The sequence below is a fragment of the Solanum dulcamara genome, chromosome 5, assembly GCF_947179165.1.
Source record: "Solanum dulcamara chromosome 5, daSolDulc1.2, whole genome shotgun sequence".
NCBI classification, from domain to species: Eukaryota; Viridiplantae; Streptophyta; class Magnoliopsida; order Solanales; family Solanaceae; genus Solanum; species Solanum dulcamara.
This window is the reverse complement of record NC_077241.1, coordinates 79811530-79829945: the sequence shown is the minus strand read 5'-3', so window position 1 is coordinate 79829945 and position 18416 is coordinate 79811530. Positions and strand designations below refer to the sequence as shown.

The window sequence follows — 18416 nt, the reverse complement described above, 5'->3', positions numbered from 1 at the left end:
CAAAAAAACAAAAGCTAGCTCCCCTGTAAATTATAATGTTATCTTTATTCTTTTTGTCCCTTGAATGTTGTAGCAGATTTATTTAAGTTAGTACTTCTTTAACTTCCTAGGAATTAAAAGATGAATATGAAAGCTGCAATTTGTAGTTTGCCATCTACATTTTGTTCTTTCTATTTTGCCTTAAATTCATAGACAACAACAAAAAAACATTGATGAAACATGGTTTAATTTGATAATATATGCATATTGAGGAAAGAGAAACAGAACACAATACAACAGATATTACAGGCACAAAAGATGAATTGCCCAAAAAAACAAAGAAACAGTGCTGATCTAATCTCTAATCTAACGAAAATAAAGCATCTTTGTAGGATGAAGTGTTTCTACTACTCGAAAGACTCCATGAATCTGAAAATCCTACGGAGTTGGCGGATCCAGTAGTTTTGCCGCATTTAGCAACAGTTCTGACACTCTCAATCAGCTCTTGTGTTGCAGTCTCTTGTGATAAAATCTCCAATAGTTGTTTTGGACTTATGACCAATTTCACTTTCCAAAAACCGCCTCCGTTCTTCTTCTTGCTCTGCTTCTGACGGCGGCTATTGCTATTGCTGTTGTTGTAGCTATACAACGCTTCTGTATAAGACCTTTTTAATAATCCTTGGCTATCGAACGACATTCTATACGGTGCAACCACTAGATTTTGAATTTGAGGAGGAAGTGGCACACTATTTGATCTTACATGTCCTATTTCTATCTTGGCCATAACATTATCCTCAATAATATTATTGCTTTGTTCTTTGTTGAGCGGCAGTAGATAATAAGACTGTCCTGCAAGTAGTACTTCTTGCGCTGGCAGTGGCTTCCAGAAAAGATCCTGGCTTCTAAATATTCCATGCCCCGGAAATTCTTCTGCAATGAATTCGACTGTAACGGGAGCAACGAATTCCATGATTCCACCGGTGGATGTAATCACTTTCACCATGTCTTCATTTCCATCTCCAACTCCTCCAAACAAGCAATTCCCCATTTCTATATAATTGTTAGGTTGTAGTTAATGTTAGTAATAAAAAGGGAGGGAATGGAATATATATGGGACCTTTGATATTGATGGTCTTGTGTCGTCGGTGGAACTCGCTTTTCTTGATCCCAGTGCAGCAGCTAATATAATTATAATGAAAAAAAAAAAAAAGAAGAAGAAGAAAAGCAAATAAAGGAAAAGAAGAAGAAACAAATTAATACTCCATTATTATGATGAGCATGGTTATAACTGAAAGAAAATATGTACGTAAACAAAGGTGTTATGCTTAAGAGATTAATGGGGGCCCATAGTGCATTATCTCCATGTTTTCAGAGGGTCAAATATTAGCAGCTAGCTAGATGGTATTCAGAGTTGCCTTTCACTTTTTCTCTTTAGAGAAGGAAAATATAAATGGGACAAACTCTTCTTTTCTAATTTATTAAAGTGAAAGTGGCAAATGAAATATCCCACCACCCGCATTTCCGCGCGCACCATTCGGTCCCAATTAAACTCTCAACCTCTTCTTTTAGTTTCAACTCTCAGCAAATTATTATATGAGTTTGAGAAAAGCATGTTTACTCCTAAAACTAGATTACAAAAGAGAATTGATGCAACACAAACTAAAATAATCTAATTATACATATGGAAGGCTTTTAGAATTTTCAACAAAGATTTACCATCTACTATATATATATATATATATAAAAAAAATTGATCTTAAATATACAACTTAATTTTTTGACGGAGTTTTGGAGCCCCTCTAACTCTGCCTTTGCATACAAAATCTTTTCAATATAAAATTAGTTGCACATGATGTCCTGGACAGAGTAAAATGTTTTGAGAAATTCACATAGTTAATAATTCTCCAATTGAATTGAGTAATATGTTTCACTGAGCATGGTTCACATGCTAAGTTGAATTAGCAACTGGGCAAAATAAAGTGAATACTCTAATAAAATAAAATCAATTGAGTATAGACAGCCTGTGAAACGCCGACGTTTCTGTGTTCTCATTGGATCATTTTTGAATCATTTGCTTCAGCCCATAATAAATAGGCAACAGGCCCACAAGTACTTGGCAAACTTCAGGATGCACAGTCATATTGGGCCAATATTTAGTTGTAAGAACACCATAGTGGACTGATTGGTACTCCGATGTGGGGTTTCAGCATCTTGAATAGGAAAAATTACCCTTTTTAACATATTCTAATACCATATATATTTGTATTTCCTATTATACCAAAAAATATCCAAAATTCCTCTTTTTTCTTTAACTCTGTCTCCCTCACTGATACATCACTCTTCCTCCCTAAATCCTCGCCTAAATTCGCTCCTCTTCATCAGTTTTTGAGATTTTGAATTTCTGAGTACATCTGTTACTCAATTTCAAGGTTTTAACTAAGGTATATTTAAGTTTTTCCTTATTTGGAATCTCACTTCATCCTCATTCAATCTGATTTCTCCTAAAATTTGTATCGTTTGATTTCTTCTGTAAATCTTTGAAAAATCTTCTAAAATTGGTATCCTTTGCTTTCTTCTGTAAATCTTTCTATTTTTTTTTTAACTCATATCTTCAATGATACATATGAAATCCGTTCATGGTCTCACACAGTTGAATAAAAATCAATGAATTCATGTTTCATCTGGTTCTGATTCATCTTGGAAAGGTTACGACGAGGTTACATCCAAACATCGTAACGATCCAACAATGATGGATAAGCTACGTGAGAAATTGAAGTCGAAATCTCCAGTTAAACATGCACCCAAAGAACTAGACAACAAGATTGAAGGAGTTACAACACGCCCTAATCTCCCAAAGGTATGAGTTCAATTAAGTTTTTTTTAATGCCGTTTTTATAAAGGTTTTTGATTCTGATACATATTGTTTATGTATCAGATTCTCATGTATCAAACGTTAACGCTTTTGATACATAGTATTTTTTTTAAATATCATTTTTTCTGGAGATTTACTACTTCTGATACATCGTATTTAAGTGTCAGTTTCTATTATATCAAGTTTTAATGATTCTGATACATCTATATTTATGTATCAGATTATAATTTATGAAGCTTTACTTCTTCTGATACATCTTCTGTATGTATCAGATTTTCATGTATCAAATATTTTAATGCGTCTGATACATCGTATTTATATATAAAGTTTAAGTTGTATTTAACCATTTTTCATGTCAATGCAGGGAATGAAGTACGTCATCAAGAAGATTATAACCATTTTTTTGTAATAGTAAACATTTTAGATGTATCTGTTGTTTTAATGTATCTGATACATTAACTGTAATGTATCAGAATCAGTAAGCAACTGAAATGTAATAATATTTCTATATATCAATTGAAAAGATTTGTATGTTTTTCTCATCCGTCAATATCGAATATAAAATCAAAGTTTATGTATCATATTCTAATGTATCAAACTTGACTGCCCGGGGCATCTTGCTTATGTATCACAATAACATTTACCATTTTTTAATGAATCTGATACATATACTTTTGTATCACATATATGTAATAATTAAACTTCACATATATGTATCAGTACTTATGTATCAACTACAATACTAATAATACTGATGTATCAGTATATAATTAGAACATGTTATACCTAACTGATTAATCAACAACCTGCAGGAAATGAACTTCACATATATGTATCAGAACTTATGTATCAACTGTAAAACTGATGTATCATAACTGATGTATCAGTATTTAATTAGCACATGTTATACCTAACTAATGAATCAACAACCCGCAGAAAATAAATTTCACATATATGTATCAGAACGTATGTATCAACTACAGAACTGATTTATCAGAACTGATGTATCAGTATTTAATTAGCACGGGTTATACCTAACTGATATATCAAAAATCTGCAGGAAATAAACTTCACACATATGTATCACAACCGATGTATCAACTATAGATCTGATGTATCAGAATTGATGTATCAGTATTTAATTAACACAGTTTATACATAACTGATGTATCAAAACCCACAAAAAATAAAATTCACATATATGTATCAGAACATATGTATCAACTACAGAACTGATTTATCAGAACTGATGTATCAGTATTTAATTAGTACAGGTTATACCTAACTGATGTATCAAAAAACTGCACGAAATAAACTTCACACATATGTATCACAACTAATGTATCAACTACAGAACTGATGTATCAGAATTGATGTATTAGTCTCTAATTAGCACAGTTTATACATAACTAATGTATCAAAAACCTGCAGTACATAATTGATGCTCTGTTTTTTGGCTTGAAACTTCATTTATATAACTGTTGCCTTTTTTAACCAATTAATCCCATTAATTAGATCAATAATTGATTTAAAGAGCCAATCATATCTTATCTCAATCTACTATTCATAAATAGCTGATGTGCATTAACTATTCTACAAGTAAAGTTGATGTATCAGATACATAACTTATGTATCAGCAAAACTGAACAAAAAGTCGAAATCAACTTTTTTTGAATTGATGCTCTGTTTTTTCCACTCGAGACGATGCTCTGTTTTTTGGCTTTAATCTTCATGTACATAACTTTTGCTTTTTTAAAACCAATTAATCCCATTAATTAGATCAGTAATTCATTTAAAGAACCAATCATACCTTATCTCAATCTACTATCCATAAATAGCTGATCTGCATTAACTATTCTACAACTAAAGTTGATGTATCAGATACATAACTTATGTATCAGCAAAACTGAAAAAAAATTTGAAATCGACTTTGGTTTGAATTAATGCTCTATTTTTTTCATTCGAGACGATGCTCTGTTTTTGGCTTGAATCTTCATGAACATAACTGTTGCTTTTTTAACCAATTAATCCCATTAATTAGATCAGTAATTGATTTAAAGAACCAATCATACCTTATATTAAGATACTATTCATAAATAGATGATCTGCATTAACTATTCTACAACTAAAGTTGATATATCAGTTACATAACTAATGTATCAGCAAAACTGAAAAAAGGAGAAATCGGATAATTTTAGTACGATGAGAGATGTATAGTAATTAGACTTTTCCTTTATGGGATTTAGGTAAATTTTACTCTTAAATAACAGGGAAGCCATATTAATAGAACATACATCATACTAAATACTATCAGCATACATAGATGTTCATTTTCATGTGATCTTATAATATTATATAATTTAGTATCAAACTACCCCAAATCATACATTTTAGGAAAAATTATAGAAATCTCACTAGTTTAGCAACTAATTACTTAGATACACTCTAGTTTGTAGTATTATGAATCTTACCGGATTTTACTATATACAGATACGTCTTGATACATAGAAAATATCGCTCACCTCCCCCTCCTCCCTCCCATCTCGCTCGCCACTCTCCTATGTATCCGGTATCCCATATACATGCGAATCACATCAGATATATACATATACATGTATCTAATGTGTATCTAGTGTGATTTGCATGTATGTGAGATACATGACTATCTCGCTTTCTTCCCTCCCCATCTTGCTCCCCTCTCTCCCGATTTTAGTGTATCTGGTAGCAAAAATACATATATCTAAGTGTATTTTCGTCAATATATGGTAAAAAACTTTTAATTAGTTATTTAAAAGTATATATAGGTAGAATTAGTATTTATATGGTATGGATGTTCTAATAAGATATGCGAACAAATCCAAATTATCACAGAAAAAGAAGAAGAAGAAAGATAATCCAGCACTGTAGAGAAAAGAAAGGGGACAAACCGAATCTAGAAAAAAAAGAAAGACGAAATCATGTAAAGTAATTTGTACTGTAGGAGAAACATTTAAAGTGAAAAATGAAAATAAGTTGCCAAATAGCAGTGGGGAGTAGTATACGTAGTTCTCTAGAAGTTTGTTGGCAATTGTTGATATTAAAATATATTATGTTGCTTGTCATGCAAATTAAGGTCATTGAAAAAATTACTAAATTAATTTCCTCATGGGATGGGAGTAGTCTTTTTTTCTGTACATGAATGTTGTCGTCATATCACACGTAATATATAGAAGAAAATTTTGGTTTACGAATTAGGTACGTCATCAAGTTGTAAGTTAATTAAGTAAAAAAATAGTAAGCATCCAATTAGCTAGCATGGGTGAATAGTAATTAATTAAAATGCATAGAAGTCCAACAACAACTAACCAACTACAACTACCGGGCACTACATTAAGTAGTTATCAATTAACAGTGAATTGAAAAGAAGAGATTAAGAACCTAAGTGGTTGTGTCGTCAATTTATTAAGGGGCTCATGATTAAAGAAAGGAATAGAGGAATAATGAACATCATTAGGACTAAGACTCACTACTTGATCTCCTCCTAACGGAATTTTTATGTTAACATTACTAATTTATATATCTTCTTTGTTTTGTGTTGTGTTGTGTTGCCTGACCCTTATTCATCATCCATCCACTTACAAATCATCATGTTCAAGACAAACACTTACTATAATCATCACACTCTTATCTCTTCCCTGCTTGTCCAAAATAAATTGTTGTGCTTTCTTTAATTAGCATACCCAAATGTTACTTGAGCTGAAATGAGCTTTGGTCAGTCATAATAAGCTAAACAATAGGTATAGTCTAACCCATCCAATTCTTACTAATAATAAGCTAACAATATTTTTTATCTTTACTATGAATATATATAATATATCAAACAAAAAAAATTAACCTTTTCAAAATATTTAATAAAGTTTCTCAAGGATCAATTAGGCTACATCTAAGTCAAATATTAAAGTGAGCAGGTTAATTAGTATGAGTTGAGTAACTAAATAGGTGGCTAGCCACAAACCCGTTCAAACTTAAATAAGTTGAGCGAGTCATATTGTTATGGATTAATTTTAACTCCTTTATATGAGCTCTCTGGAAGGTATAATAATACTTGGGACTTTGGAAAAAGGAACAAAACAAGGTGAGCATGGATGGTGGGAGGAAATTAAGTAGTACTAGTCTAGAAGAGAAAAAAAAGGAAGGATTGTTGATGATGGGATATGCTATGAGAAAAGGTAATTAGAGAGTCAAAACAGAAGATAAAAAGTGAGGTAAAACATCAATTCAAATGAAAACAACTTGAAACCAGCAAATGGCTGGGCAGTTATACTGTTTTAAACCTCATGTTAATTGTAATTAATATGTTCTTGTAACATCTTTCGATCAGGAAACTACATAGGACGGGTCATCTTAGATTTTAAAGTAGGTTAGGCCTTAGGTATGTTCCCCTCCATTTGATTGTATCCTTTTTTTAAAATAAAATAAAATAAACTCTATTGATATGATAAAACTAAAAACTGTAATTAGTATATTTTATTTTCCTTTTCAATTTGTTAAAAGAAATAGTACAACCTTGGTATTTGTGAATTTCAATTCCAACATTCGATCTCATTTTATGCTTTCCCTTATAAAAATAACACAACATATTTAAATTTACAAGATTCAATGTTATTTTTAGTTTATTATCTTCATATGTTAATTCTATTTTTGCGGCATCACTATCAATATTCTACTTTTATTTATCCTCCTCAGTCCTCTCTGACTGGTTAACGTTTTATAAATACATTTCTATGTATTGTTACGGTAACTTCATACATACTTTATATTTTTATTTGTTATTAATTAATTGTATTTTACCAAAAGTATTAATTAATTGTCTACTGCATACTCGAGGTTAATTTAGAACATGTTAAATTCTTTCTTTTAGTGTGTTGTGATTGAAACTGGAACCTCATTTTGGTAGAAAGCATAACTTTAGTATAATTAAATATTTCAGAGTCTTGAGATAAAAATAAAATAAAATCACCCCTATATATAGTAAACACAAATTATGAATTAGGTTTCTATTGAAAAAAAGAAAAGAAAACATTAGGTCCCTATTTATGTATGTATAGGATATCGTGTTATTCGTTTCAACGAGCATAATTAATTGGGAACTGACTTTAGCTAATTAAATTCACATTTGCAGTTAATTTCTTAGTAAAAATATTTCAAAAAAAGGCATTGTGTCCACTTCATCGAATATGATATGTTTAGTTGAATGTAGCTAATTAGGAGAAAAATTTAAGAATTTTGTGCCAGCTATGTACTTATGTAAGTTAACTTGTTTAGAGGGCCCATATATAGGCTCCTCGTGTTTTTTCATGGGGTAATGATTTTAGGAAATATTATATTGACACAAGTCAAGGTGGGTGTTTTCATGGGTAAGTTTCGTAAACTGCCACATGATTATAATTTTTTTAAAATCAAAATCACATAATTATATATGTTTTTAACAAAAAAATTAAAAATATTTCATTCTAGTAACTCAAAAAATCACAAGGATGAATATGATGTAGTTTTTTTACACTATATTTTAACATTTTAAAAAATAATCCAATAAATATATAATCAATTTTAAAAAGACCGACTTTGGCTTGACCCAATTTTTCAACTTTCCAGTGAGTGATAATCCACCAAATTTTAAACTGGGTGTTTTCATGTGAGTTATTGTCTTAAAATTTAAAGAGGACTTTTCTACTTTTAAGAAAATACCCTAATTTGCATGTTTTGCCTAATAAACTTAAAATGACAAAATATCATTTGCTTTGTGAATACATGTTTTCACTTTATTCATCCGTCCTATATTAATTGTCCACATTTTTTAAAAATAAATTATCCCAAATAATTGCAAGTTACAAAATCAAGATAGAATTAATAAAAAAAATATTTTATTTTACCTTTACTTTTTAATTATTTTTATTTTTTTAAAAGTGTAAATAAGTTTGTAAAGTTTCAAAAAGGTTCTTTAAATGGTAAATTAATAAAACTGTCCTTCTTATTTATAACTCCATCCGTCCCAATTTATTTGTCAAATATTTTCTACTTTGATTTTTTTTTACTTGTCAATTTTGACAAATCAAAAAAAGATAATTTTTTTCTTCATATTATACCTCAATTTATTAACATTGAATAAATATCTTTAAAAAATATAATAAATAAATATATTTAAAATTACTTTATCAATTAATAAAAAATAAATAATAAACTCACTATATCAATCAATTCTTTACTGAATTAAATTGGAACAGAAAATCATGCCTTTTGATTTCTTGTACAAATCTATAATAATGTGAGAATTTTCGTGTCACAAAGGCGAATAATAGTACAGGGCTAGGAGAACAAAAAGTAAATCATTACATCTTCATGAAAGTGACAAACTAAACAGTATAATACTTTGTTATATATATGACATTAGAATAATGAACGACAAGACTTGTAACAACCTTAAATTTTAATTTGTACTCAATATATTAGAATAAAACATTCCACTTGGCTAATACATTTCGTTTTTAGTCGGCCTTAATTCAATACTCTTGAATGATAGATTGTGTACTGTCTGCCTCTTCAGTAAATGGTTTAATTTGCATTGATATATGGGAATAGATATATAGTGTACTCTTTTCCTTCTTATTTTTTTTTTTTAAAGTAAAAATATTGAGATCATCAGCTTGTACATATTTTTAATGTAAAAATTATATTGCTGAACATTTACAATTAAAATGAGCACATACTATATCCGATTTATGTTTACAAGGCCTTAAATTGATTATTGATAAGTAAAAAACATAAATAAATGGGATAATTATTGTTATACCTCAAAAAGAAAAATTATTTATCATTGGATACCCTATTATTTTCATGCCTCCAGAAAGGAGTTCACGCGTATTCTTGATACCATCAGAGTATATATATATACTCTGATAGTATCATGAAGATAAAACATTGCAATAAAAATACTGCTCAATTATTTTTGATACCATTAGAGTATATATATAATTCGACAGTATCATGAAGGTCATGCAAAATCAGACATAGGCTGAAGAAGAGGCGGGGCAGTGTTGTAATTTCTTTGGGCCTTTGGTCCAATCAGGATAACTAAATTGAGGTAGATCCATTTTAAGTAAATAGTTTATTTCCTTGGTCTATTTTGTATAGTTTTCCTTAAATAAATTAGCACAAAACTGATAGTTAAAAAGCAACTAAATAATCAAGAGCAACATCGATCAGAACAAGCCTAAGCATGCATGTGTAATATCTAAAAGCAATTAGTAGGACTAGTAAACTAAGCATCACTTGGGTAATTGGATAGCTTTAATTAGCTAGCTAGCTCGCCCATAATTATACACGGGAAGGAGATTAATGTCAGAATTCAGATTTCATTTGTTTGAATTTAATGGAGGTCTGAATCTGAATCATTCTTAAATATATTTGTTTTTGTTAAAATTCTATCACTTATTGGATCTTAATACATGTGAATCAGTTAGATTTGAGCTATAGCGTGAAACTCATTCAGCGCTCTTCGACAGGTAATTATGCATTAATTGCTAAGTTGAATCCAATAGGACGAATTGATTTTATTGTAATTATCCAAATAGGTTGCGTCTTTCATAGCAGCCTTTCTTCCTAAGTTATATAGTATATTTTGTCTTATTTTACGATATATATATATATATAGCTTTGTGTTTGATTGTTATTGAATGATAATAAATTAAATAATTATGTGGCCATAAAAAATAAGTACAATCTATATATTCAATTAAAAAATGTCAATAGTTTTTTAAATTTGTGGATTTAAAATATATTTGATTAATTTGATACATTGGATGAGGTATGACTGGCATATTATGGTATATTTCATATTTTATTAGTTTAGTGGTCTTATTATATTATATTAATATTTTCTCAAATATATTAAATAATTAATATTTAATTACTATATTATTTAAATTTTATGTTTGTAAATTATATTGAATATATTATTATTATATTTTAATTTTTTAATTCAATATATTAAGAAGTTAAGAAATCAAACATCATTAATTATTCAGTGTTCAAATCTACAAAAAATATCTTAATCATTCAGATGGACATTCAGATTCAGACATCTTAATCTTAATCAAAAACAAATGAGGCCTTAGTCTTGTCCAAGCAATAATGGTCGAACTTCCGACATTGTGTCTGAAGTTAGATTTTTGTCAAGACTAACTCCAGACATTGTATATGTAAAATTGTCCCAAAGTGATATAACATAAAAAAAAAATTGGTATAAATTAAAGGGAAACTTACATAAATGACATAGTATAAAAGGCTAATTACCATTCTTTCCTATCCTTTTTCAATTTACAGAAATTCCTTAAAAGCATGATAATTCGGATACATTAATTCAGTAATTTGGGTATATTAATTCAGTAATCCGGATACATTAATTAGGGTTTTATGTATCAGTAGGTAACATTTAAAGCATGATGTATTGAACATAGAGATAATTTATGAATCAGAATTGATGTATCCGGATGAAAATAAGAATTTTTTGAATTTTTAAAAAATGAATAAGAGTAATAGAAAATATGATAAATAAAAGAGTATAATTAGATAATTTTTTCTAAATTAAATGACAATCTCAAAATTCATTTAATTGGATTTGGGGCCATCCGAGCCCATCAAGGGTTCATCCCATTGGTTTCAGATTTTGGAATGGACCGTACAAGCAAAATCATATATTAATTGCTAAAATGAAGGAAAAAGAGGATACATATAAAGTAGAATAGTATTCATAAGGCTTTGTATAAAAATCGTATGAATTTAGCTTATATAAGTTGGATAATATATAGAATAATTTTAGCAAGATAGGACCTATTTATTATATGGAGATAAAAGTGGTAGATGAATTGACACGTTTTTATTTTTTTTATTTTTTTTAATAGTGGGTACTCTAATGATCGAAAAAGTGCAAAGAGTTAAGAAAGAGGTGTGGGATGGACCATCCATCTATCATGATTCTTGGCTAATTAATTAATTAATTTTTTGGGAGTGAAAGCGCAATGCCTCCGAACCCACACCCTCTTTCGCCGTCTTGTCGTTAGTGTGTTAGTTGCACGAGTAAAATGAGTGATGCAACGAGATTTTCTTGGCATAGTGGTGGTTTCGAGGGACCTTTTATTCAGATTTTAAGGTCCAAGGTCATTGTTTCTTCACCTATGGACCCCGCTCTTTGAATTTTGTAACCCCTTACTATCATTCTACAAATATCAAATAATTCACACAAGGATTGAGTTAATAAATAAATGGATTCTTAATTAAAATATAAATTATAATTCAATTCATTTACTTCTTATCAAGTTTTAATTATTTTTTTATTATATATTCTCTTATTTTAATTTATATGACACATTTTAATTTTTAATGTTCAAACTTTTAAGCTTTGATTGTAAATTGGAACATAGAAGCTTTTTATAGTCTAATTTTGCCATCTTTACTCCATTATGATCAAGTCAAACGTTCAAGAATGCGCGTTTGCTCACATGGGCAAAAAAAATTCTCAATTTAAAAGGGATAGTGTCTACGAACACTATTTTGTCATATATATGTTCAAAATATAATTTACTTGTAAATTTAAGAAAGTATGGATGTATTCCGCCTAATGAATTTATAGGGGAATTCCACCTAATATTACATATATACTTTGATCCTCCAATCCCTTTGCATAGTTTTGGATGGAAATGAGTATTCTGTTCTCTCTCAAATTTTTTTTCTAATAATAATAATGAAAGTGGTGGTTGATTTTATCTTAGAGTTGAGAAGGCCCCACCATAAAAGTACACCAATTACCATCATATAAACCTTTTCATTTGTGTCCCTAACCACTTTGCATATAAATGATCTTGTTTCTTCCCTTCCCTTTTCAGCTCCACACTCTTCGATCCTCTCTTCTCATTTTCTTCACAATTATATTCACCATCTATATTCTTTTAATCTTTTTATCACATTATATTCCCTTTCCCTTCCTAGCTACCTTTATATAGGAAATCAAATTAAGGTGACTCCACATCTTTCTTTTTCCAGCTCTCATCATTTACGTACAAGTACGACTTACTATCTATCTTACTTCCGATTCCACTAGAAAGAGCAAGATACAACGTAACACTGTCGAAGGATATGAATCTGTCAGTAAATGGGCAATCTCAAGTGCCTCCCGGATTCCGTTTTCATCCCACGGAGGAAGAACTTCTTCACTATTACTTGAGGAAAAAGGTTGCCTATGAGAAAATTGATCTTGACGTTATTCGCGATGTTGATCTCAACAAGCTCGAACCATGGGACATTCAAGGTACAATATTATGTAATCATCTCATTTAAAAGTTTAAACTATACTATGAACTAAGTTATCATATTGTACTTGACATGTCATAAATATATAATCGAATTAAATTAAATCCTTATATATATATATGCAGAGAAGTGCAGAATAGGATCGACACCACAAAACGATTGGTACTTCTTCAGTCACAAAGACAAGAAGTATCCGACAGGAACTCGAACCAATCGTGCTACTGCAGCGGGGTTCTGGAAGGCTACTGGTCGCGATAAAGTCATACACAGCAACGGTAAGAGAATAGGGATGAGAAAGACCTTAGTCTTTTATAAAGGACGCGCCCCTCATGGTCAGAAATCAGATTGGATCATGCACGAGTATCGCCTTGACGACAACATCAATATTTCCCAAGAACCCGTCAACGTTAACGTACGTAAGCATATCCTTAGTAAATTATATACGATGCTAAATAGCAAATTAGAGTCTTATAATTTACCATGTTACAATGTATGTATATAAATAGAAAGTTTCACATGCAATTGACCTGATAATTGTGTAAACAAATTTGAAACTAAGGCATGTAATTAACTTGCTAAATATGACCTTATAATATACAGTAGCTTTAATATCTGAAATATATTCATTGTTCCAGGTCAATGAATCAAGTAACCAGGAAGAAGGGTGGGTGGTGTGCCGTGTGTTCAAGAAGAAGAATTATCATAAGGCTCTTGAGAGTCCTCAGAGCTCATCAGCAGCACTCTCCAGGAGTAGTACACTTATTCAGAAACCAAACAACGACGGCGTTCTTGATCAAATACTCATGTACATGGGAAGGTCATGCAAACAGCAAGACTTGGAAAACAAACACAACAACAACAACCTCCTCCTCAACAACATCAATAACATTCACTTAGATGATCATATAATGCAAATAAATAACACCAACTCCTTCATGATCAACAACAACAATAATAGATTCATCCACCTCCCTGGCCTAGAGAATCATCATTCTCCAACCAACAACATGGATGACGTGTCATCTCTCCAACTTATCCAACAAGATTGCTGTAGTTTCGGTGAGATGCTCACACAAACTCATCCGAAAATTGGGCCTGGGCCTGGGCCTGTTGAGATGAGATGGTCACACACTAATTCAACGGGATCTGGTCCAAGTGATTGGGCATCTCTCGATCGTCTGGTGGCTTCTCAACTTAACGGCCACGATCATTTGGAAAATATTTCATCAAACAACGACATATGTTTTCCTCTTCATCATCATGGGAGACCAAATGATGACGACGATGCGCTCTCCCAATCTCAAGCACATGATGACGACATTGAATTTTGGAGCTACGCTCGATCGTCCTCATCATCACCCTCCGATCCATTATGCCACTTGTCGGTTTGATTCGATCTCCATTCGTATATTATGTAGAGCAAAATACGTACGTGTATATACATAGTTCAAGGTGAGACGTTTACTATATATAGTACGTTAATTAGTTTGATTGATACAATGATAGTAGTACTACGTACGTATTTTTTTTCTTTTTCTAGTAATACTACTAATCTTGAATAATGGAGTATCTTGACATGAAACATATGATTGTCAAGATAATAATTAACGTTGTCTCCTATTTCATCATCATGTTGTCTATGACTAATGCAAAGATACTATCTAACCTGTTCTTTAATTTCCGATGATCGCGTAAGAGAGGTGTATATATATGGTTAATTTACTTTGCCTAGTGAGGATCATAATGATTTTAATTAATAGTGAGATCTTATAAAATTATGCTGTATCTTGAAAATTATAATTTGTGATTATCACCTTGCTTGCACCAACGAAAAGTTCCAGCGTCGACCAATAATAGCAAAAAATAGAGATGGCAATGGGGTGGGTGGTTGCGGAACGGGTTCGGCTTCAACCCGCCCGCCTCCCCCGCATAGTAATATTTTCTATTTTCAGACCACCGACCCCACCATGACTATCAAAATAAATTATTTTAAAGAATAATTTTCTCTATTATTAACATTTAATTGTATTATTTTTCTAAGTTTAAATTCACTGTTCTCTAAAACAGCTTATTAATTATTGTATCACATAATCAATGGACAAGTTCCCTTCTCCCCCCCCCCCCCCCCTCTTTTTTTTGTCTTTGGTAACAATAATCTATGTGTTATGAAACTATATAAAACAACAAGAAGAGAATAGTAGGAAGAAGAGAAAAGCCATCTTAGTTCTCTTGAATGATATTCAAAGATTAAGGGATATTCATAGATCAAATACAATGAAGGAAAAATTCCTTTATTTATAAGAGAAAACTGACTTGGTTCCTAAGTAGGATTCCTAACTTTTCTCCAAAGGAATTCATATAATAGACATTCATTATAATACAAATATGTTTATAACACCATGAAATAAATAAAACAATTCGCTTCAGTTTCTTTTTTTTTTTAAAAAAATCTTGCCACTATGGAAGTATTGTAGTTACAGCTGTCAAAATGGACTTGACCCGTGAGGCCGATCCAACCCAACCCTTTAATTAAGTGGGGTTGGACTAAATTTTTTCAGCCCATTTAGAAATGAGACTTTTTAGCTCAGCCTCATTTGGCCCACCAGTCTCATAAGCTCAACCCACGAGCCTTAGAGGCCGGGCTGTGAATTTTAAAAATATTTATTTTGTCAAATTTTCAGCAACTAGACAATTGAAGTTATTGTAAATATGAATTTTTAACCTCTTTTACTTTTGTGTTTATGCCTATTTTTTCGTTTCTCCTTTCTTGTCTAGTTTGTGAAAAAAATGATCATGTAATGTATGTTATTCTGATGAATCCTATGAATGTTGATTGTTGTATCTTGCCTATTTTCTATTGTTTTATAAGTATTCCACGAAAGTGTGTGCAACTCATGGACATGTGAATTTTTTACGTATTGGTGTTGTGTTCATCAATGTTCGATAGTTATTAAGACAATTTAAAAGATGTTTCCTTGTTGTGGGATCATTTATCTTTGTTTTATTTTAAATCATTGGGTTTAGACATTACTTCGGTGCATTTGAATCCTTTCAAAATGACAGCAACATACCCCTTTTGCGATTTCTATGAAAGAATTCTACAAAATGATGGATTCCTTCATGAAATACTTTGGATCTTTTTTGGCGATACAAACGTATTTAAGTAATTGTCGTTTTGTAAGACCATAATGAAAGCGCAATTTTTATTTTTCTTCTAGATGAATACGATATTGAGATTTTTTAACGGTACACGATTGGTTTCTAAGATTTCTAAGAGGTCAATATTGTCCATCTTTTGATTGAAGTGTCAATCCGTCCCAACCTATAGCCCGTTTAGGGCTAGGTTGGGCTGTTATTTTATATGCTCTTTAGTTAAAAGGATCAGTCCGTCCTAACCCATTTAATTCGCTGGCCCTGTAAAGTTAGGTTGGACCAGTCCATTTTAACAGCTCTAATTGTAGTTTTTGAAATAAGTCTTTGCAAAATTTCTTACTCATGCACCCACTTGATCTTCTTTAAAAATGTTTGTACCCCACCCCACCCCACCCCACCCCGCCCCTTTGCCATCACTAGCAGAAAACATGGGAATTGTTGTCTTGGAATTAAAAATAATAGTAGTAATAAACGAGGTGATTTTCCAATGAGCTGATTTCTGTGTAGGGTTCTAAGGTAAAGCTTGAAAAAGTATTAATTGCATATGCTCATAAAAAAGATGTCAATATATTAATTAAGTTGCACTAAGAATAATTTTTGAACATAAAAGCAGGGATGGGATGAGATCACATATTTTAGACATATATTTGATCAGTAGTTATTTAGATAGTTTTTTTTTTCTTCCCAAAGTGTGATTTTAGAGAATATTGCTGACGTTTACTTAATTCTGTTATGGATTTTGGTAGGTATCCACCTGATTGACGTATACAAAGAAAGATGCCAACCATAGTAAAGATTTTAAAATGTATCAATCTCAATTAATTTGAGTAAGAACTCTATTTTTATGCATTCCCTTCTGTTCTTTTTCCATCGGCTCATTCAATTAATTCATACTAAATAATTTATTTTTTATGGTAAATTATGAATTCTTTAACACAAGAGGTTCTTTAGAAATTTAGCATATATCCATCTATCTCTGCACTAGTATGGTGAAATTTTCATTAAAAAGACAATAATTGAGAAAGAAATAGTAATTGCTACATTTTGTTAGCTAGCTAGAGAACTATATAAATATATATAATATATTAATTGTTTGATGGTCTCATACGAGGATGAAACATTATATTTCAGCTCCGATCTTGTTGTAGTTATATTAATTCTTAATTTCACATGGAATTCCTACCAATTCATATAGTATGTCTATATAAATTTAGGTACTGGATCTCTAAATAAGGAAGCGCACAGAAGTCTATTAAAAGTTTTATATGAAGTAATTTAGGTTATATAACAATAGACGTAAGTTTGTTATTGTCACACGAGTCATCATTTCCCCTAAAACTATTGATAGAATTGATGTGCATGATGGTTAGAGTGGCGGTGGTTCTGCTAATTATAACATTACATTAAGAGGCACTGAATCAAATGAAATATGTTCGTTTCATCACCAAACTTCATTTTCTTACAATTAATCATAACACTCTGTTGACAAATTGGTCCCATTTATTCATTAACGTTACCTTCTCAAACGTTGAGAGTGCACCTTTTTATGTTTTATTTTTATTATTATATGTTGGTTTAAATGTTTTAATCTTATGATAGCATCTGCTTACTCAACTATTTTAAGATAACAAACTATAACACTTTAATGTTTTGTACAACCCTACTCTCGCCGTCTACTAAACACAGAGTTTTAAAGACTAATCTAGTAATGGTGAAATGGGTATATTTAAATAATGGTTAAAATGGTATTTCGATAAAATAAAATGTCACGTCAAAATTTAATTTGAATAGTTTTATGGACTGAATCTTGAAACTTGAAAGTAGCCAAAAGAAAACTATTGGTGGGATTGGATTGTGCCAAAAAAAACAATAAATTAAATCGTCTCAACACGAAAAGTATTCATGAAAGAGGGAAATTAATAAATGAATAAATAGTTGTGGTGTATCGGTTGAATCGGTTCAGTTTTAAGTATTATCGGTTTGATTTATTGATTTTAATTTTTAAATACGCTAAATCAATAACCAAATTAATAAGATATTTGTTATCGATTTTTGGTCTTTAACTATT

The 18416-nt window shown here is 30.7% G+C and overlaps 2 protein-coding genes across 2 annotated transcripts; one reads left to right on the top strand and one right to left on the bottom strand.

Annotated features, from left to right (window-relative positions):
• Positions 1 to 223: 223 nt before the first annotated feature.
• On the bottom strand, positions 224 to 1168 carry LOC129888623 (uncharacterized). The gene has a single exon (XM_055963572.1). The coding sequence runs from the start codon at positions 1025 to 1027 to the stop codon at positions 341 to 343; it is 687 nt and encodes a 228-aa protein (XP_055819547.1). The 5' UTR covers positions 1028 to 1168; the 3' UTR covers positions 224 to 340.
• An 11647-nt stretch (positions 1169 to 12815) lies between these two features.
• On the top strand, positions 12816 to 14797 carry LOC129888622 (NAC domain-containing protein 43). The gene is made up of 3 exons (XM_055963571.1): positions 12816 to 13193; positions 13321 to 13607; positions 13831 to 14797. Exons 1-3 carry the CDS (start codon positions 13022 to 13024, stop codon positions 14584 to 14586), a joined length of 1215 nt encoding a protein of 404 aa, XP_055819546.1. The 5' UTR covers positions 12816 to 13021; the 3' UTR covers positions 14587 to 14797.
• The last annotated feature ends 3619 nt before the right edge of the window (positions 14798 to 18416 follow it).